The sequence below is a fragment of the Engystomops pustulosus genome, chromosome 10 (assembly GCF_040894005.1).
Source record: "Engystomops pustulosus chromosome 10, aEngPut4.maternal, whole genome shotgun sequence".
NCBI classification, from domain to species: Eukaryota; Metazoa; Chordata; class Amphibia; order Anura; family Leptodactylidae; genus Engystomops; species Engystomops pustulosus.
Window position 1 is genome coordinate 65951113 of NC_092420.1, and position 23192 is coordinate 65974304.

At 39.5% G+C, this 23192-nt stretch overlaps 1 protein-coding gene across 2 annotated transcripts in view; it reads right to left on the minus strand.

The window, feature by feature from the left end:
- TGFBR3 (transforming growth factor beta receptor 3) overlaps positions 1-23192 on the minus strand; it is a 146467-nt gene that overhangs the window by 13431 nt on the left and 109844 nt on the right. The window contains exons 11-16 of one of the 2 annotated variants that reach the window (XM_072127749.1): positions 21619-21765; positions 20750-20923; positions 18867-19166; positions 13250-13367; positions 10503-10541; positions 9547-9654 (exon numbers count right to left, since the gene is read on the minus strand). In XM_072127749.1, the coding sequence (XP_071983850.1) occupies positions 9547-9654; positions 10503-10541; positions 13250-13367; positions 18867-19166; positions 20750-20923; positions 21619-21765 (886 nt within the window). The remainder of the gene's footprint in view (positions 1-9546; positions 9655-10502; positions 10542-13249; positions 13368-18866; positions 19167-20749; positions 20924-21618; positions 21766-23192) is intronic. The other variant, XM_072127750.1, reaches the window with a different exon arrangement.

Genomic DNA, 23192 nt, shown 5'->3' on the forward strand with positions numbered 1-23192 from the left:
TTTCAAATATATTAACCTCTTAACAATCTGGCGGGTTTACGTTGTTGAATGTTAATTTTTCACTCCCCACCTTCAAAAATCTATGACTTTAAAGAGCTGTATGAGGGCTTGTTTTCTGAATAGCAAATTGCACTTTATAGTGATGGTATTTAGTATTCCATGTCATGTTGTGGGAAAAAAGAAAAAAAATCCAAATGCAGTGAAATTGGTGAAAAAATGCATTTGCAGGGTTTTCTTGTGGGTTTGGATTTTTCAGCTTTCATTGTTCACCCCAAATGACATGTGTACTTGTCATGGTGTGATCACGGGAATACCAAATTTATATAGGTTTTATAATGCTTTCATACATTTACAAGAATAAAACCTCCTGTACAAAAAAAAAATCTTCATTCTGCCATCTTCTGGCACTAAAAACTTTTTCATACTTCAGTGTACGGAGCTGTGGGTGGTGTCATTTTTTTGCAAGATGAAATGACGTTTTTAATGCTACCATTTTGAGGACTGTATCCTCAATCGTGTCAATCGTGGGAACTACCAGTGGCTGTTTGTTGCAATATGCAGCAAACACTCACTGGCTATGGAGATGGCCCAGCCCGTGAGTCCTCTCCAAAACCTGCAGCCGAACTGTGACGCAACTACTACCATGTCACACGTCTTTAATGGGTAAAAAGAAATCTTACTCATAGATCCAGGCTCTGTGATTGTGGTAATCTTCTTATGTTAGTTATCCATGGCCTCCTTCCTTCTAAAATCAACTTTAAAACGTATGCTAATGAGCCAGAAGGGGTCTTGGGTATTACCAGAGCCCATCCACTGTGAACCCTCACATCTCTGTATACAGAAACTGGAGGTGATGGGTAGAACAGTGCTGGACCAGAGCGCCAAAGAAAGGTAAGTATAACTACTTTTCACAACCCCCACCCTAACACTCTTAATGAAAAAATGTAAAGCCCACACAACCCCTTTAATACTGACCACAAATATTGAGATTAATACTAGCACTATCTATTTTGCTATCAATAAAGAGTTAACAAATGGTTAAATGCAAAAGGGAAAACTCCTTTTAGGAACAGATGGCTGCGTATTATCAGACACATACGCTATGCACATCTGGCCGATAGAAATAATCTGCATGGATTAGCCTTATTCCTGGTTGGTACAGCAATGCACTGTTTGTCTGGCAACGGGCTGTTCATATCTGAGCCCATAATGTAAAATACATAGATTTTCTTTGACTTTGCCCTCCAGTCTTCATATTCCCAGTCTGTGGTCACTTAACTTATCTAATCCCAGTGTTTTCATTTGGGGGTGGAAATATGAGACCAGGGAGCGCTAACCAGGTCGTCTCAAATCCTATTAGTAAAGTTTTAGCAGCAGTTTGAAGGATGTCTTAGCACAGATGGAATTCCGTTTTAGTTGATGGCCAAGGTGACACAAAGGTTCATTTAAGTTAAGAAGATTTCCAGATCTTGTTGTGATTTATTTTGTACTCCTCACTTCTAAGAAATCCCTACTATGGCACTAAAACATCTGAAACAGCTGTGTATGAAAAACCAGTTGTATAGGCAAGAGTTCAGGTATAACAATCATTTTATTAGTCAATGGGGCTCATTTACTAAGACTCCGTGGACCGCACAAACGTCGGATATTCCGACAATTACCGGTTTGCACCGCATTTAAAAGGGGATTGTGATCGGATTTTGTCGCCGGCTTTCATGCAACACAAATCAGGGGGCGGGCCGTTGGACGATCCGACGGATTCAGACTGAGGGCGAGATTTAACATTTGAATTTGTGTCGCAAGCCATGCAGTTACATGCACCGGGAAGAAGATGGTGAACTCTGGCAGACCTGAACGGGGGAGCAACACAAGCAGGAAATCGGCCGCACGATCTTAGTGAATCACACTGGAGTCCATGATCGCCAGACAACGCGCAGCTGGGATCGCGCAAGGGACAGGTAAGTAAATGTGCCCCAATGTCTGCAACAATGTAGGTAAAATTGATCAGATTTTACGTTGACACAGGAACATAACTAAAAGCAGCACCAGATGTTTTATATTACTGGCACTTTAAGTAGAAATGTAAAGTTTTTAAACATTCTTTGATAGGTTATGTGTTTTAAATTACAGGGCCCAAATCTGAAGAACCTCTGCTCCTGTGTCCTCATGACAACATTTCCTGTATTCTGACCTGACTTTGCTTTCTATAATGATGATATAGGAATCAGATTAACATAAACAACATACAATTTACATATGTACTTATCATAGTTTGTACGGTTGAAAAAAGACACGTCCATCAAGTTCAACCAAGGAAGGGTAGGGATTGGAAGAGAAAGCGATTTGGGGGAAATGATTCTATATAACATAACCATTAATGTTATTTAGATGTAAAAAAGGCATCTAGACCCTTCTTGAAGCTCTCTGCTGCCCCTGCTGTGAACAGCGCCTGAGGCAGGCTATTCCACAGATTGACAGTTCTCATAGTAAAAAAGCCCTGTCGCCTCTGGTGATTAAACCTTGTTATCTCCAGACGGAGACAGTGACCTCTCGTCTTTTGATCTATATAAAAGCATATATGCACACATAGAAAACACCTATATAAAACATGTATGCACATATAGAATACACCTATATAAAACTTCTATGCACATACAGTAACTTAAACATTCTCCAGCCCGTCAGTATGTCTATATTGATACAGAAGATGATTTAGAGCATTATATGGTAAATATTGCAATCTGGTTCAGATCATGTTGCAGTGTTTTCTTAATACCACGATCAAATATCATATGGTAACAATATACAGTACCATAATTTTGTAGGGCTCTTACTTAAAAATTACTTAAAAATTAAACAAATTTGAGCACATTGCCACCTACGTATAATATCAATGGATTTTAGAATCTACTAATGGAATTTGTGGTCCGACTGCTGGAACCTCTACAGATGATTGGGTTGGAGCTCATGACCATGGTTTCAGTGGAGAATGATTGTGCATGTTTGCTGTTGCTCCATTCAATGACTATGGAACGAAGAAAGGCAGCTGAGTTGTGTACTTGACTCCTTCAATCCGTTCTATAGACTCTTACGGTACAACCTTTTCTGCATTCAAATGGGGAACACTGTGTTGGTATCACTTTGTGCTGTACTGATTTCATTGTAGTGCATATCTCGCAACTTTTGGGTCATGGAGAAAAAAATGTTTCTCATCTTTGGCCAATTAGAGGCCCCCACCTAGTATGATGCCCTCTTCCACACCCACATATAACAATAACATATAATGGTCCCCTGTGGTCCCCCCTTTTATTATCATTGTAATGCCATCTAATACTGTCCCCTCCTTCTGACGCCCTTATTCAAAATGCCCCATTATTTCAGCCCCACTCACAATGTCCCCTTTGAGTAGCTCCCCACTGTTATAATGCGCCCTATTCTATTGCCTTCCAACTTATAATGTTAACTTTTGTTTTGGACCCCATTTAAAATTCCCCTTTTTTGTATGCCTTTATACCCTGTTTTTGAAGCCTGTGAATTGTAATGCAACCATTTCTGTGAAACATGTCACCCCAGTTTTCTTTTAGCCATAAAAGAACTATGATACTCATTCCCCCTGACTGTTCCCTACCTCTGCTTTGCATGGTCCTAAAGCCAGCTGACAAAATGTGCCTAACCGCTTCTACTGCACACTGCATAGGCTCAATGATGGAGTGGGGAGCCAGCAGCTTCCTGCTTCACCACTACATTCAATCCCAAGACCTATATGCAAAGTTTGTGACATTCCTGCTGAATCCAGGATGGATGGAAGGTATTTGTGACTACCTATATGAATAATGTTATTAGGACACAGCATATTTCCACAAAATTTTAACATGTTGTAAGTGGTCAGGTTGTATTTTGGGCTCTTATAGAAGGTCATATAAAAGAATAAAAGCAATGGTGTGTTATTAATCTAAAGTCACCAAAATTACAGTTCTATCGGATTTTGTTTTCTACTTTAGCTTCCAAGATCTTTTTTTCCTAAACCATGTGAATATTTCCTCCACCTCGCACATTCCACCGGCGTCACAAACCACAAGTGTCCGGCCCTGCTGTTGCGGCTTGTATGAGGCTTGGAATGGACTGACATAAAACAAAATCTAATTGCTACAGAGGATTGCTAGGCCTGTAATCTAAGCTCTCCTGGTGCATTCACTCACTATATCCAGTGCTTGTCCAGCTGTATTATGGAGACCTACATCTATATGTAAGAATAGTCTGCAGCCAATCAGCTCCTGTAAATACATGATCTGCCATAAGATCTACACTCTCAATGCAATTTCTTCAAGATGACTAATAGCCACTAACCCCTTCCATTTCTGTAATGGTTTCAAATTTCTTCAGTGTCTTCAGTTATGTTTAAGTTCCTTTTTCTATGTATTATCCCCAAAATAAAGCCATAATTAAACCCATCCACAGTAACTAATTTGCTTTTTGTTGCTTTTTTTTGGGGTAGGAGCACAAATAACAAAGAGACACAAATCGTTTACTGCAATTTGATTGACATTCACCCATCCCTGTCTTAGGGCGCATTCACACTGCCGTTGCCCGCCGTACCGTAGCACGGTGGGCACAAGGTGGCGGTGGGGAGAGGAAAAGGAGGTGAGCGCTGCTCACCCCCGCCCCTCTCCATAGAGGAATATGGAACATGGCACCGTATGCTGAGAAAAGATGGGACATGTCCTATCTTTTCATGGGGTTCCGGAGCGCTACGGTGCCGCACATGTGCCGCACCGTACCTTTCCCGTAGGGCACCGTGCGCCCATTGCTGTCTATGGGGGACGTATATAGGCCGTATATACATCCCCCATACGACAGTGTGAATATAACATTATATGGTATGTTTTAATGATATGCAACTAATTTAATGTTAAATAGATGAGTTAATTTATGGCTTCATTATTGAATGGATCATAAGAAGTCATTATTAGAATAGTACAGATATGTATAAGAGGCACCACTGTATTCTCCAAAATGCCCTCAAGAAGAGGCAAATAATAAAATAAACCAACATGTGCCCAGTGAAATTCAGTGGATGCATCAATTTTGTTGCAGGGTGATAGAGAGGTATATATAGAAAACGTTTTGTTAGTCTTGTGACATTTTAGGTGTCTGTTTAGTAGGTTGCAAATAGGTCAAATAGCTCCATGATCTGTGTGGTGGCCAGAATACATAACTACAGCCATGGGCCCTTCAAAGTAAAAGGAGACTTAATAACATGTTACAAATTCTGTCTCCGTAACAGAGGATAGAGCTGTTTGATTTGGCTCCATGATCTGTATTTATGCTCGAAGAACAGCTGATGTTGCAGGGGCTAGGTGTGAGCCCATATCTATTCTGATATCGATTCTCTAACTCCAGGACAACCCCTTTAAGAAGACCCTTTTCTTATCTGTCTCTTTTGGTAAATATTTGTACTGCCCATGGAACAATTCTGAAGCCCCTGTTGTACAGTTCAAGGGCTATAACTGCTAGAATAGATAAGCGATTGGGTGTTACCATTCCATTTGTCAAAAAGGATACAGGTAATATAGTGTTAAATAATTATTTTTTAAATAGTATATCTGTATAAATTATTATTCTATTATGCTATAGTTTAGGCCACCTCGTGCCATTAAGATTTTGACCTACCCAGAAGAACTACAGGAGATTTATCACAACTGATTGCATTGTGCGATACCCTGGCCTCAGGGTTTATCAGTCTTCTCTGCCAGGCCCATTCTCCACCCTTCATCTTGGCGGGAGGGCGGAGGTTGAGTAATAAAAAAACACACAATTCCTGGGCCTGTGTTAATAATAGTGATTTTTTTTTCATAGTTTGTAAAACTCATAATAAATTTCCCCCCATATAGTATAAATGGAATGAAAATCTATTAATTTTATAAACAAAATCTAAAAGACATAAAATATGGCATGATAACTCACATCTGTCTCCCATCCATAGCACTAAAATTACCCTAAAATTCTATCATGCTAAACCCAATAGCTGAAAACCCACATAGCTGACCCACGCCCCTCACTTATTAGAGCCCAGTAATCAATCAATGTACATGTAGTAATATAATGATGGGTTCCAGCATTTCCCCTATAAAATTTGTCTTAAAAGTCTTTCCTTTCTTTTTTTACCAATTGCAGAGACAAACGATTTGTGGTGCAAAACTATTCAGCTGTGCTAGGAGGAATGTATTCCCCAAACCACAGGGGTGGAGAAGGCTTTATTTGTTGAAATATGGAATGTATAAGGGAACGTGTTTTACATTAATTTGTTGCTCTGGTAGGCGGTCTGCCTGTGCATGTTTTCTTGGCTGAGGGATTACTGGGGACAGTTGGAATCTCTGCATTCACAATACAAAAGATACAGAACAATTATTATCCAGAGATCCTTATTTAAAGGGGTATTCCAGGAATAAGCATAATTCATATACAAATGGGTCCTTAAAATATAAGTAATTAGTTGTTATTTAAAATGTATCTCCCCTAAGCAGAAGTGGTCCAGAGCATTATTGATGTTTGCTGGAAAAACCATCCGATTTTCACCAACAAGTGCCCCCAACAACATCTAATAAAATGCAACCTAAGCATCTTCTACTAGAGCCACTATACACCACCAAGAAACCACATGTGCTGGGCGTATTTTCCTAACCAAACACTTTGTAGGACTACAAGCTTCATAGTATTCAACTCTCCTGTGGGGCTACTGTCCTGTACTGTAATAATGTTTAGTTTTTTCCATTGAGTATTTTTATTGGCTTTTACCGTTAAAATACATATAACATGTCTGAACAAACATGTCATACAGATTTTAGTTCCCCTTCCTATCCCCATAGTATCAAATGGACATATAATCACAGTAATTCAAACACAATTGGCCACATTTACTTACCTGTCCTGCCGCGTTCCCTGAAAGTGCATTGTCTGACCGGAATGCACTTTGTCGTGATTCACTAAGATCGTGTGCCCGATATCCTGCATGTGTCGCTTCCCCGCTCAGGTCCGCCGGAGTTCACCTTCTTCTTCCTCGTGCATGTAAGTGCTCGATCTTGCGGCACAATTTGAAAGTTAAATCCCACCCTCAGTCCGAATCAGTCGGATAGTACGACGGCCCGCCCCCTGATTTTTGTTGCATGCGTTCAACACAATCCCCAGTTGAATCCCTTCCCAGCGGCGCAAATCATGAAAACATAGGAAAACCCGACGAAAGTGCGGCCACGGGCCCTTATTAAATAAGCCCCAATGACTAAATGCATCACAGATCACTATGCTCCCTCCATTGTGTATAGTGCAGGACACACAACCTGGGGGTAGATATTTCTCAAACAAAGTTGTGCCCAATATCTCTTAGTCAATACTTGCTCCATTAGCCCAGTAGATGATAAGTGGGACGGCAGGGTCTTTAACGTTCTTCTGAACAAACCCTTTCTGACTGCAGGACAATGGAGAAATGGTTCTAGCAATCATGAGGTTCTCAGAGATCAAACATTTTTTACCTGCTAGGGTAAGGTGACACATAGTTGCCACCAGTCCTGATGATTGCCAGGATAGTCCCACATCTTTCCAAATCAGAAACGGTACCGGCAAATTTGATTTTCCCTAAGGAAACCTAACCAGAGAGGAAATAAAGTTTATCTAAATTCATCACAAAAAGGGTTGTCCAAGCTGGGGGTGGGTCTTAAATTCCCCAATTTTCACAAAAACTATCCAGCCTTTACTTGGTGGAACTTATGATATTGTTGTAGACTGTTGCACATTGAACTCAACAATAAAATCATATACATAGTAGTAGCTGCTTGTAGCTGTATGTCTTCATAATTTTATTTCAGCAAAACATTCTAAATATATACCAAAATATGAGCCAACAGAGTAAAAATAAAACCAGAATTTAGTTGCAAACTTCTAGATTTACTATGTTAGTAAAATGTAAGATAAATGGGCTAATAATTGGTGGGATTACACAGTGGTCACATACTGATGTTAAAATGTAGTAATTATAGATTGTTATATAATGAGGTTTTTAAGTGAATTTATTTTCAGTAACGTTAGTGATGCATTTTTCTTCATTTCAGGAAAACACTAAACATAATTTGTTCTGTCTGAATTTTTATAGTGTTCTGTACAGATCTGGTTTGAGCTCACAACATGCCATAAAGTGATGTCACGCTGGAGTTTAATCACAAAATGAACTGTGAAATTATGACTTTGGATTCAAGCATTCACTGGAAAATAACATTCTGAGGACTAATATTATTAAGAAATGTTTCTTGTTTCCATTATGACAAAATCTGTAATTTATATGAAATAAAAGAGACGACTAGTGCAATAGAAAGTAATAGGACACTCGAGCAAAAACAAGAGATTTCCATGCTGTGTCTGTAGAAATTAGTTATTGTAAATATGTTGTAATGTTTTAACTACCGGTATATTATCTACCTACAGCATAGTATATTATTCCCTGATAACCATAGCACTGACTATTATTTTTCATTCACTGTAAGTAATGTAAATGTGCCATACTATTATGGCATTGGGTCAGGATGAGTGTATAGAGTAGGCACACAGGGTGGGTGTTTGCTGCATATTACAGCCCCTTCTATCAGAGATAGGGGGTGTATAAAATGCCAATGGTGAGGTCATCAGGTCAGAGAAAGACATCCTATGGTCTGACATGAACACAGATTGGTGGAATCGGGTTTTGTCATCCATTGGCACACATGGGGTACGGATCTGAAAGACCATCATGACATGGGAATAGCGAGCCCAAAGTAGGGTAAGTACAGTTTGGGGGGATTTTATCTCCCCTACCATGGACACCAAGTTCACACCTGTATCAGGGGTTTCTGTTACGCTCTCCATTACAAAAGTGTGTAACGGAAATGAAATGTAGAAGGTAAACTGAAGGCTTTCCGCTTACGGTCCATTTCCTAGAAAGCATCCCGTAATTTATAGCAGAAATATGAATGAAAATTATATTTACATAAAGAGAGTTTCCATGTATTTACAATTCATTAGGTGATTGGTGGAGGTACCTGGAGGAGACCAATACCTATGTAATGTATATAGATATTTATATATATAGATATATAGTCCATAAATTGGAAAGTCACAAAAACCCTTAAAGGACATCTACCAATAGGATTTAGGATTGTAAACGAAGCACATTTACATACTGCTCTTTTTTACTTTCTTACCCTGATTTTAAAAAATGTCTTTTACGAGTATGCAAATGAGTCTGTGGGCTCCAAGTTCCATAGATGTTGATGGAGCCTAGAGCTCCACAGACTCATTTGCATAATTTTTACATTTTTTTAAAAACAAGGTTATAGGAAGAAGATTGGATCCTGCCGGTGGTGGCATACACCAGTATGTCATTATGCTTGGTTTACAATCCTTGATCATGGTGGTTGATGTCCTTTAACAACAAATGGCCTCAAATTGTATCCAAAATCTCTGTGCCATAGTCTTAGACCCCAAAAAGTAATGTTAATACAAACTTACTAGACTTCGACATACCTGTGTGAGAATAGATGTACCACAAAGCTCCAGTTAATAGCGCTCCGATGATGAAAGCTGCAAAAGCGATGCCCACCACGATTGGAGTATCCAGCCCGTAGAAAATTGCTAGTTGAATAAAAATGAAAACAATATTAATGGAGATTTCTAGAGAATTTTCAGATTACAGACAGTCCATTCTTGGCTCTACATCTACAATGTTCCCAGTGAACTAGAAGTTTCATACATTGCCATTTGATACAGGGCCATAAATCAGTTCCTATGCCCACATGTGCCTGTGGGTTTTTCTTTATGAGATCAACATAACCTAAAATAGAATTGACCTTCCCATATAACTGAGGAGAATCAGTCCCTTTGCTATACGTCTAAATACAACCCTGTGAAAAATGGATTTTCGCAGAAGCACTTAACTGCAGTGGCCTTTAAAGGCTGCACTGACAATATTACCAGGATTTAAGGAAATATCACTTATTCCTACATGTGTACAGCCGTTTCAGCCAACTTTATTTTGTAACCTATGAAACCTTCTTGGCCTTGTTCCCATTTGTAGGTGGAGAGAGGAACCGCTTGTGAAACGAGTGATGTCAGGCAAAGGACACAAAATCACAGAAATAGAATCTATTGTTTGGAAAATTTGGCAATGCTGCATGTGTTTGAAATTAAATCCAGACCAAAAAAATACACTTCCTTTAGTTGGAAAGGTTGCAGAGACACCCTCTACTGATATCCAAGTGTGTTTCTATTTATTTGCAAATCCTTCAGGCATTCATTTCTTTCAATGGTACATCCGTCCTATTCTAATTATACAGGGAAAGTACAGTAGATGGAGCTGAACTGGAAGGTTATCTGGACAAATAAGGTCAAAAGACTTGAGGTCACAGCCCTGAACTTATGAATTATGGACGTGTGAAAAGAGCCTTCGCTCAAACTAAATAAGTAAATTTTGTATGACCTACGTTCAGGTATACTTGGATGGACTTTACTGGGTGAAGTACCTGCAAAAGAAAAAGAACATATGTAAGAATAAGATCAATGGGGGTTAAGATTTATCAGAAGTGTCTGAGGTAAAATTGTTCTAGTTGAAACCAATCAGAGCTCAGCTTTAGTTTTATATACAGCTGTGAGAAAATGAAAACTGAGCTCTGATTTGTTGCCATGGGCAACTAGAACTGTTATGCTCTCAGACGCTTCTGATAAATCTCCCCCCAATATATTGATTTATAGATAAACATCCGGTATACTCAATAAAAAGCATTTATGACATGGCAATAACTTAAGAGTAGATTCCACTGGATGGAAAATTGTTTGTGTGACCAGTTCCTCCAGTGTCAGGGTGAGCTAGGTCACCACAGTGTGTATACAGTGTATACAGGCCATCTCTCAGTAACTATATTCCTTTACAAAGTAAATTGGTTAGCATTGTTTAAGGAAAACCAGTCACATTAGCCATGCTATCTGATATGTAAAATTTTAGGATTTAAATAGTTAAGTGGGAAAGTATTTAGTATCATCTGTATGTTATGCAACCCAATTCCATCCATTTTCTTTTATGCTTAGGAGTCCAGTGGGTGGTCCTACTTGGTGACTAAAAGACTTACAGCATATAGGAATTAAAGGGGTTGGCCACTTTACTTCAGGTTTTCTGTAATGTGTTAGGGTGGGATGGTAGGTAACTTACCAAAACAAATTCATATAAAGTTCTGCAGGGCTTTCGCTCATAAATATCTTTCACCTCATCAGCCAGACATTCCTGTCCATTGCAGGAGATGGTGGGTCATGTGATCATAACTGTCTATGACCAATCTTCCAGGACCTTCATCTTATATTCGTGAATACTATCATAAGGTACTAGACGGTAAATTGGTCCTGCCATTTTATAGACAGGAATGGCAGCTGATGAGGTTAAAGACATTTCTGAACTACAGGCGGTCCCCTACTTAAGGACACCCGACTTACAGACAACCCATAGTTACAGACGGACCCCTCTGCCCACTGTGACCTCTGGTGAAGCTCTCTGGATGCTTTACTATAGTCCCAGACTACAATGATCAGCTGTAAGATGTCTGTAATGAAGCTTTATTGATAATTCTTGGTCCAATTACACCAAAAATTTTGAAACTCCAATTGTCACTGGGGCAAAAGAAAAAAAAATTGTCTAGAACTTCCATTATAAAATATACAGTTTCGACTTACATACAAATTCAACTTAAGAACAAACCTCCAGACCCTATCTTGTATGTAACCCGGGGACTGCCTGTATATATATATTTTGGCAAGTTACCCAATATCTTAACCCCACACATTACCAGTAGTGGGTAATAATATAGACATTTTGGGCAGTAGCCTGATGCACAAGCCTTGTAGGGGGCCAATGGCCACCTAAATCACCTAGCAAATTTTATACTGAGAAGGGCCTTCACCCATGAAATCCTCGAACGCCTGTTCATGCTCTCAATACACATGTGCACAAAAGCCATTTCAGGACTTTTGAAGGTCCTCCAAAGGTCCGGAAACCACAGATTGAAAACAGACAGAAAGGACACACCCTCAATTTCTGATTTCCCTCTAGTCCTGATTTCCAGACTTGTAGGGGCTATAATATTCATACAGCACAGGGTCCAGGCTTAATCATTACAGAAATCATACAGTGGCCAACCCCTTTAACTGAACTCCTATGTATACAAAGAGCAGGAATGGAGTTGAATAAAAAACAAGTTATATTGATTATGTAACTGCAAAACTTTATATGGACCTGCTGTGAGAGGGGGGAGATTATATACAGTAGCGTTCAGCATTGTGGGATGCTGTAGGAATTGTAGGAGGGATTTATTTATTATAGTGTTATAATAGATCAAAAACAATACAAGGACCAGTAGTCTGTACATCATAATATCCCTATCTCCCACTGCGACATTCCTTCCTGTGCAGGGTTATCACTGAATGTCACTCTGATCAGCAACACCACTAATCTCCTATACTGTGCATGCCATCCAAGTCTGCAGGGATTTATTTCTGGAAAAGGTCTGGTCACCAGAACAGCAAAAACATAAAATACAATACATAAAGGTATATACTTATATAGTTTACATGCAGCAGTGATTTCATGCGGATTACACCCCTATGTAGTGTTCTGGCCAAGGACTGACTAATGACAAAGCCTCTATAGTAACCCAGTGTTTGTAAAGCAAAACAACTCTACTAATCTCTTCCTCACTTTGATCACTTTGCTATAAATTGAAGAAATAAATGAGCTCACGCACTGGTTACTATAAGCCCTTACTGCGGCCTGTCTGCACATTATCTGACACAGGCTATAACAATCCTATTTTTTGGCCCTATTTCAATTCTTATTACTATAGAGTTCAACAAGCAAATCCTATAAATAATATGAATTAGTGAATGATGATTATTAATCGCCACTTCCAGGATTACTACATTATACAGGGAATAAACTCGCTGCCCTTCTGCACCGTTCTACACAAAATTCAATTACATCCCCATTTAAGGATATCTTTGGGACTGAAATGTTTACATCCAGCTAAATCCTATGGACCAAATATTTTAAGCATGTTATGCCATCCTATAACGTCTGTGCAGACTGCTGGTGTATACAATGGCCTGGTGCACTTCACTTGGGTAAGAAAATGGTTAATCATGAAAGGGAAGTATATTTTTGGAAAGTAAAGTGATGGATCTGGATTACCTGAAGGTTTCTCTGTGGAGACCACGGCCAGAGGCTTCGTAAGCGTTTTCTTGTTGTCTATGAATACCATGATCATGCTGCTGTCAAGAGAAGTGCAGGCTTCATCTGGGCGAATACACTGGAAGAAGAAATATGCAAGGTCAGGAAGGTATTCATGGTGTACAGTTCACACCGACCTGGGACATGGAAGGAACAGGTCATATAGCTATTCAACAAGATGAGCAAAGAGAAGATCCAGTTACAGTTTACCAAAAGAACTGTTACGGACAAGACAGAAATTGCCAAGTCGCTTGCCATAGAAGGTAAAGCTCACATCTTCCTCTCCTCTTCAGATTCCATCAAATAATAGTTGCTCAAAACAGAACGCAATGATAGAAACCTGAGGAACCCTGGTATAGTCGCTGAGTAGACACCCTTGGTTCCTGGCTCTACTGTTGCCTGGTTCTGGCACTACTGTTATGGAAAGGCTCAAAGGTAACCAAGATGGCGGCCATTACAAATACCAGAGACAATCAAACAGTAGGCCAATATTTTCTGACTGCCTGATACAACCTGAAAGAATAATAAATTCACATAAATGCTATATTTGTTCACAAAAATATAGGACAATTATTGGCTAGATATTTCAATTGGTATTTCCATTTCATAAAGAAATGGAAAATACAGTGGGTATGGAAAGTATTTAGATCCCTTTAAATTGACAACACCAAATTACAAGCACAATTCACCAGTAATAATTATAAAAGCTCTTTGAATCGAACCCACTCAGCCAATAATCCAAACCCAATAGAAAGTGAGTATATACTGGTCCAAATACATGAATCACTTAAAAAATAGCTAACTTTATTAACAATTTACATTAAAAACTACTACAATAGTAGACAAAATCATACACTGAATGTTTTCAAGGTTCCAAATACACCAGATCAAACACTTCATAGGCCTGTAAATTATACATTGTAGCAGTCTATTATCCTGAAAAATCAGAGTGCTTGTGTCAATAAATTAGGAAAAATGCTAATGCTACACGCACTGGGGCCCCCTGAGGAGATGGTGACACGCAAAACATGTGTTGGGGTATCTCATCCTCACTAATAGGCACTTTGCCACATGGGTAAGACATGATATGCGTATTCATGCTTATGATATAAATGTTTGGTCTATTCCAATGATTTTTGGAGTATATATTTTATCAGAGGAAAAGTATATTTCTCTACTTACTTTTGCTCCTATAATCCTCCCTCCCAGGGTCGGCTTCAGGTTTCCCTAAGCCCCTGGGCGACAGAGCCTCAGTGGGCCCCTTCGCAGTGAACTCAGACGGCGGCATTAAAAATTTAGAAACTAAAATAGTCTCCTGTTCCCTAATATATTTCCTAGTTTATCATATCAAACAGCCCCCTCACCCACTATGTATTCTTTATGTACAGCCTTATGTGGGCCCTAGCCCACACCAGCAGCCCTGGGCCCTGGCACTTGCCCAGGTACTGGCGCTGGCCCTGCTCCCTCCTTCCCTCCCACAAAAATGTATACTCTAAATTCCACATAGATTTTAATCTTGCTAACAAATGGATAGAAAATCACTGAGATGCCAGATTACATAAACGCTCTATAGAGAGGGAAGGGGGGCTTTGTGAATTTTAGCAGCTAGCTCCCCATCCAACAGCAGACTGTAAGTTACAGATACGGGAGAATACAACCATTACAAGTCACATAATGACCAGAAACAGTCTTACACCTCCTTTATACAATGTACTTTTCCTTTTTTCTCAATTTGTTGTGAAAGGTTATGCACATTTTAGATAGTATTGCCTATATATCTGATTTTATCTTCCAGGGAAAGTGCTTCAGATAAACTCTAACTCAAATATAAGAAGGAACACATGATCAGCAGAGATTTTAGAACAGGTGAACAAACATGGCCACTGATTCCGAAACCAAGAAGAAAACTATCCAGTATCCAAAACCTAGCTGGATAATGTAGGTCTAATTGATTTATTTGGTTGTCACTTGTACAAGCCAGTCAGGTATCAAGAAGAACTCACCAACTCCACATGCTGACAGGTAGTGAACGTCTTGATAATAGCCAGCAATGTCTTACATTCTAAATCCAGGTCCCTGGAGGCCGGGCCTGCTGTGAAATATAATCCCCTCTTGTGTTCCTTGTTACTCAAATGAGGCAAAACACACTTGGAAGACAAGTAACCTGACACAATTAGCTGTCAGTGTTTCTACTTGACTTTAGTAGCATGAAAAACCACTTAAGATAACTCCATCCAGGGCTATTGGGCCTTCACCCTCACACAACAAACTCCTTTTCTGGACGGTTACAGTATAAATGGTCGTCACAGGATTCTAGTAAATGGAAATGAAAAGCAAAGCCTGGCAGAAGAAAGGGCAGCACGGTGGCTGAGTGAGTAGCACTTCTGCCTTGCAGCACTGGAGTCCTGGGTTCGAATCCCACCCAGGTCAACATCTGCAAAGAGTTTGTATGTTCTCTCCGTGTTTGCGTGGGTTTCCTCCGGGTACTCCGGTTTCCTCCCACACTCCAAAACATACTGTTAGGTTGTTTAGATTGTGAGCCCCATGGGGACAGGGACCAATTTGAAATGCTTTGTGCAGTGCTGCGTAATCTGTGTGCGCTATATAAATAAATAATTATTATTATTATTATTATTAAAGCATGCTCGAGGCGGAGTGCAACATCGGGACATTGATTGTCCACAAGAACTAAGGAATTAAGTAGGAATGAAAGAAGCCAAGAATGGCTAAATAAAGGGCAATCTAGGAAGAGCACGTGGAGGAGACTATAAAATGGCAGACAGAGTTATCTGCAACTCTATACTAGAGGGAATTCCTTCCTCAAAATGGACATACAACATGATATTAGAAACAAATCGAGTTACAGTGGGGTCTTATAGGTGTCTATGAGCACCTTATAATGGCTTAATACAACATGTAACTTTGAGCTGTAATATGGCTTTATACATAGGAAATAAAAATAATTACAATATAAAGCACTTTCACTAGTTAGATATGGACCTGTAAGTATCAGAAGATGTCCTTTAATGTCACAAAGAATCTGTTCTCAAGCCTGTTTTAGAAAATACTAGTACTTGCAATGAAATACCACTTTCAGATCTTCTTCTATTAAAACTTTAATTGTGTCATTCCTCTGTAAGGCCGCCTACAAACTATGAACAAAATGACAACTGGATGTTCCTTTTCACCTTGTCAAACGTATTTCTGAACTGTCCGTGTCTAACTATTTATGGACAAACCGGAAATATGTAGTCAATGCAGTCAATAAATGTTTAGGTACAAGGAATGGAAGACACCATGTAGAGTAGATTTGTGTTATTTGTGGTGAATGCTGATTTAACATTTATACCTAACGCAACAATTCATAGTGAGCGCATGGACAAAGTGACCCATCAAGCATCCAAAGTGTATGGAGATCATTAAAGGTATCGCAAGCGTGAACTAAAAAAGCCCTATCTTCCCTAATTTGTGACAGAAGTAGGAGTTGATAGTAAACTGACCATGAATCTGTATGTATTCTCTACATTAAGAAGCAAAAAACAGATATGAGTAAGACATCTGGCACTTAAAAATAATCAAGTTTTTGCCCTTTGAACTGCGAAATGCAGAATGCTGGTTTCCATTCACTCTATAGTAGGAGGTTGATGTCTGGACATTAATTTTACTCCACTGTCACATAAAACAAGGTAAATAACTTAATAGTAAAGTTTTGACAGCAAAAAAATGACTAGTGTTAATGGGACACGGCTTCATTAATCTAACAGGAACAGGGCAGGTCAAGACGTGGCATTTCTGTAACAAATAGATACTGTTAATGGCAAACACAACCAGATGGACTATGCTCCATAAGAATATGCCACAGATAATAGGGCTCAAGTATACTTTTTTCACATTTTTACAGAAGGCTACATTAGGCTGGGACTACAAGAATGCATGGGATTTTTCTAATGGAATTAGATGTGATGTAAGGTTTCAATAACCTATGCAAAACTGATTTTAAAAATGTCTTTAGTGGTTTAAATAAGCTTGATTCACATTACCTGGCTCCATGCAGTAGCCTGTGTGCCTGTGCCTCCTCTCCTCACCATTTACATGACGGAAAGTGGGAAGGGAGCTGCACGAGTGTGGAGAAGAGGAGACTGCTACAGGCACATACAGGCTACCGCTACCCCCCCCCCCCCCAGGGGACTTACTACATATTGCTGGCAGGGAGACAGTTAAAGAAAACCTACCACCACGGATCTACCGATTAAGGTACATCCGGTTGCAGGTTCCTCTAATGTATAGTAGTAAAGCCCTTTTTTAGGGCTAATCCTTTCGTGGGCCCAGAACTCGTGTAAATTTTTATTCCCCCATATGCAAATTTGCATCTTCAGCGTACAGCTACAAGGAGCATCTTCAGTGCACAGCTACGAGGAGCTGAGCACACCCGTCTGCCAAGCTGGGTTCTGTGCATGCGCACTAGCTCTGGCTTCAGAGCCGAGACTGCGCAGCCGGCGGCCTGCGTTCTGCGCATACGCAGAAACCAGCTTCGCAGGCGGGTGTGCGCAGCTCCTCGTAGCTGCACACTGAAGATGAAGATTGGTAGGCGGAACGCAAGAGGCTACTGGGGTATAACCGCACCTTGTAGCCTCAGTTCCGGCTACTCCACGCCCCAGGAGCTTCTTTAGGAAATTTGCATATTGGGGAATTTAAAATTTCTGGGCCACGAAAGAATTATCCCTAAAAAGGGCTATATTACTATACTATATACCTTAATATAATATACCTTAATAGGTAGATCTGTGGTAGTAGGTTACCTTTGATGTGAATATAAACTACTGAAATGATTCACAATGCTGACATTTTTAAAATCAGTATAGCATAGGCTATTGGAACCTGTCAGCCAGCTAAAAATCACATTCCTGGTGATAGGTTCACTTTAAGTGTAGCCACCATTTGTGATCTTTGTGGAAAATAGAGGCAAAAGCTGAAGGTTCTGACCAGTGTATAGTGGTGGCATCGTGAATAGGGCATTGGAATGAAACATGACAGTTTTGCACAACAAACCCTCTAAAATTGTGACTTAGTATGTATCAGAACTTCTGTTCACATTTTCGATTGTAATGTGTAATAGAGAAATGAAAAATGTATAATCAACAAGGTCCTCTTTTCCGACGAATTACCCGGAGCAATATTTTCCAGTTCATATTTCTCTAGGCTTCTTTAGAAAATAAAACATATGATTAATGGTAAAAGCCAAACTCACAGCTTCTTATGAACTCGCCTCACAAATGCTCCATGTGTTGGTAATTCTCTGTGGAGTCTGCTTTATGTACAATATCTGGTGAATCTTTGTCTTAAATAGAGCCATTTAATAGAAAAGCAAAAAAAAAAAAAACTTTCGGCCTTGGCAGCTGTATGTGTTAAACTCCCGAAAATGAGGTTATCTGTGCATTTGACTGGTGTGTGGAGGAGTTCACAGCACTGTCACATTTGTCTTGTTAATTGGTAGCTGACCTGAAAAGGCTACATATTACCCAGTGAACCCAAGTCCTTAAAGAGGATGACAAACGGCCTAAAGGGGCCTAATGCTCACCTTGGGCAGGCCCTCCACCGCTCCATCGCTATTCGTGCATAGACTCAACTCGCAGTGAAGAAAGACCAAAGACGTGTTAAACATAGATTTAAACATGAAGCTGAAGCGCTTTTTCTCGGTCTGTTCTTGCAGTGTTGGATAGTTCATATTTTTCACTTTGTAAAACTTGACTGATTCATCTGTAGGACATATGTTCTCTATGATGGTATGAACGTTTGACGCATCCACGTTGGAGGAGGAAGAAACAGAACAGGTGTGGATGACAAAGCTTAACTCTTTCTCAACCTTAGTTACCGAGACCTGTAAATGCAAAAATGGAAAATATTGGAACTTTTTCAGATAAGATATAGAGATATCTCAATGGCTATGGATATACTCAAAAATATCAGGAGTAATTGGCAACACTGTCTATGTACACTCTAAAGAAATTCTCAGAAATATTTTGTAGGAAGAATAAATGGACTGTAAAATAGTTCAAGAATGGACAATACAGGCCCACGACGAACGTAGGAGAGTGAGAAAATAGAAGGTTATCAGTGAAGTATGTCAGGAATCTCTGAGGCGCTCATGCTTTCTTGTACCATTAGTGATGCTACAAATGTCTGTAGGAGTAGGAGTGAAGGAACACACATAAAGTAAAATGACCAAAACATGAAATCCTCAGAAACACTTCACTTGTATCCAGACAATGCTTGACCCCTTCTCTAAAAATATGTTGTATATATCAAATTCCTTGAGGGGTGCAAAAGATATGGTTCCATTTGGTCCCAGGAGTCTTCAGGACCCATATGCTGTCTCTTCCCAATACTATAAATAATACATTCTGGTTGGGGTGTCTGGAGCAGATTTTGTATTGGGGCCGAGCAGCTTCAAGTAACACCCTAGTACACCACCAGATAAAGGCTGCTTTATAACAAACTATGCCAAAATAAGAATGCAAGCGTCCAAAAATATATAGATACCATGTAGAGTAGATTTATTAGTGTAAGATCTAAAGTTGTCTTACCCTTATAAACAGATCCAGTATAAAAGACTTCAATATTCTACTAGGACCTAGCTGTTGTAAAAGGGTTGTGGACTTTTCACACACACTATAATGGTCATTTGTTATTATTAGCTAGATCTGTCTACATCATGCTCTTGGCTACTCCAGTCATTGGTCCCTATTTAGTCTAACGGCTCTAAAACAAATAAGAAAAATGTTAGGCAAACCTAATGATTTGAGTGGAATTATCATTTACTCAAATCCTCCAAAAAGGGAATCTGACATGTTGAACATTGACAACACTGGCACATGACTGAATTGAGGATGCATGTGTAAGGGGGTTTGGAGAATTAGTTGTCAGTAAAAAAAAGCCTTGAGGCCTAGGACCTGTTCTATATTTTGTGGCGCAGTCGTACAGCACATTCATGATGTGGTGAGAGACGGAGGCCTCACCACACAGTAACCTTGTCTAATAGAAGCCAATGGGGCCGTGAGCTACCTGCAGTTTGGGCGGGAAGCTTACAGCCCCATATATCATTATGTGCATGATGTAAATAACTCACTTTCAAAGGTTGGTTGACTTCAGGGAGGATGGAGAAAAGGGGATCATAACAGCAAAATGTCATTGATCAGCTTCATTATGGAAGACTCATAAGATAAATTTGAAATCTATTGAAGGTCAGCGTGGAACTGGAATCTTTGGAAATTTACTCTAGGAGTCCATCACATACCAACCCTTACTAATTAAATCTTAATGGTCTCCAATAGTCTTGGGGCTCCAAGACAAGCCCCACTTAAGGATCCTCTGATGTTCTGGTGGGCCAGTCCAACACTGTTGAAGGTTTATCAATCCAGCAGTCAAGATAAGGAAGTTACAATTATTTTAGATAAACTGTACCTCTACAAAGACCTGTCCATTCTCAGCCACAGGGAAAGGGTCCTGAGCGGATGTCAGAAACAAATCAGTCTTGTACAGCTCCATATTAAATGTGACATTATTTGTTGTGGCGTCTGGTCGAACAAATATGCGTTCAAGGGGATCCGTGCTGTCTCTTGGAATTGTACAGTTAAACTGTAAATGAAAACAACAAAGTAGGTAGAGAATATAAAATAGAAGGTTACTTATAGCAGAGACCAGTGTTATAAGGTCTTATACAGATATCCACCAATGAAGAAAGCTGTTTGGGACTATTAGTCAAATTACCTTTTTCAAAGCCACTTAACGGAATGTAGCACACAGCACAATACTGATAATAATGAGGAATGCAGAATACTGATACACATTAAAGTATACGCTGGTATACATAGTCATGGGTGCAGTTTAAGACTAGATTTTAAGACTATTAATTAGCTCATTTATGTCTTCAGTAATCTCCTCAGTGCCCCCTATTGGTGGCTGCGAGTAGCCAGAATTTTGAAGCCCTAGTGTACTAAGTTAAAGAAAAAAAAAACCTCCCTCTAATTTACACATTGTTGTGTGCAGTAGTGTAAGATAGCCTTTCATATTTTTATAATACTTTATCTATACTTAACAATTATTATTAAATATTTGTATGCATCAATATTTTAGATGCAGTAAAATCAGTCTAACAGGATCCTAAAGTGAGATGCAACTAATTGACTCCTAAACCAATTCAACCCAGGCACTACAAACAAAATTTATCCAAACCCTTAGGGATATAGATCTAATAGATGGACAGTTTGAAAAAAAGATTTAGAAAATGGACCCTCCCCCCCCCCCCTACTCTCTCCCTGAAAGGCACATACCACCACAATTTCATGCCGCTTCAAGTAGAGGAGATCTATTTCTGTTTCATCTGTGTCTCCTGGAAAACTGCTGTCTCCAGATTCCAAATCCTCGTAATCGCTAGGCCAGCCACTTGCCTCAATGGGTGGCAACAGCGGTATAACAATCTGTAACATCACAGGAAAAGCTGTCAGTGTGACTGCTTTTTACAAAAATAAAACCAAACAAAAATCTGCAGTTGTAGGGGAGTTGCACTATTTTCACATTGCTCAACCTATGCTTATACATTAGCGAAGTGCCCAAATGGCAATTCCAAAATATTATCACAGAAATTACCTTTTTAGTATTCTAATTAGTCTTGGCTACCCTACAGGATGCTATTTTTTGTGTATTTTGCCTATGTAGTAGTAAAGACATGGTGAAATTGCCGACAACTCAGTCTTCTAATAGGTATAGAGGACAATAAGAATAACAATTAAACATCTAAATAAAGGGAATACTCCAGTTCTATTTATTAGAAAGAATTAGGAAACTGCCCTTCATGCGATTCCCTTATTTGTTGTTTTTGGTTCGACAATCAAAAACCCAAACTTAAAAATAGGAAACTTTGCAAAATAGCGACCTTATAGACAAGACCGGGTGCATGACAGCCAGACTATGGGTTATGGAAAAGATGAAACCAGTAAGGAAAAGGGAACATGTGCTTTTTTTGTACCTACAGATTGAGCCCATGGGAGGAAGTTTCCCTATTGTGAACACTGTACTTGTGTCGAAAGAAGGATTTGGGTTATGTTGCAGGCTCGAAAATAGAGATTACAAGGGATTTGTTTTATACAGGGCTGCACAGCCAGACTAGTTATATTCATAGCATAGCCTGGTTGTCAAATCTAAAACTCAGGTGAATACAGGTTTTTACATGTTTAGTGCCCTCAATGTCTACAGAAGGGCGGAGTTAGTTTAAAGCCTCGCACAAGGAGGAAGACTTAAAGGGAACCTAAACCTGAAGGTTTTTGGCTAAAACAGTAAAGTGAATGAGTGATAGTGAGCAGCTTTGTGTCAGACATCTGAGCTTGACCGAAGGTCACATTATTAGCACCATAGGTAAAATGGGAAAAAAATTTAAAGCATGCCTATAGCACTTAAAATGCAAGGCCTAAATGTTTAAGAGTCTGGTGAAAAGTAACTCCTAATATAAGGGGGGTGCAGTATAATGAAATTATAGGTGAAGTAACTCTACAGAGAACTCCTAGCTGCTCTGTTACAAAAGCTGGCTGCCTCCTAACAACACAAGAACCCCTAGAGAAGCTGCTCGGCCAATCACTGGCTGAGGTGGGTCCACACTCTAAGCACTGATTGGTTGCACAGCTTCTCCTAGAGTTTTCTGTGGTGTGGTGGAGGACTAGAAGTAGTAGATGAGTGTAGAGTGGTTAGTGCCATGTTTTATCTTAGTGGCACAATGTAAAATCCCTAAGTTTTATTTGCCGGAAGCAATAAAAAGAATAATACTTTCCTGCAACATAAAGTAAAATCAAGGGTTTTAAGTTCTAAATAGGTCAACAGGACAATGCTTACAATGGAGCTGGGTGGGAAAAAT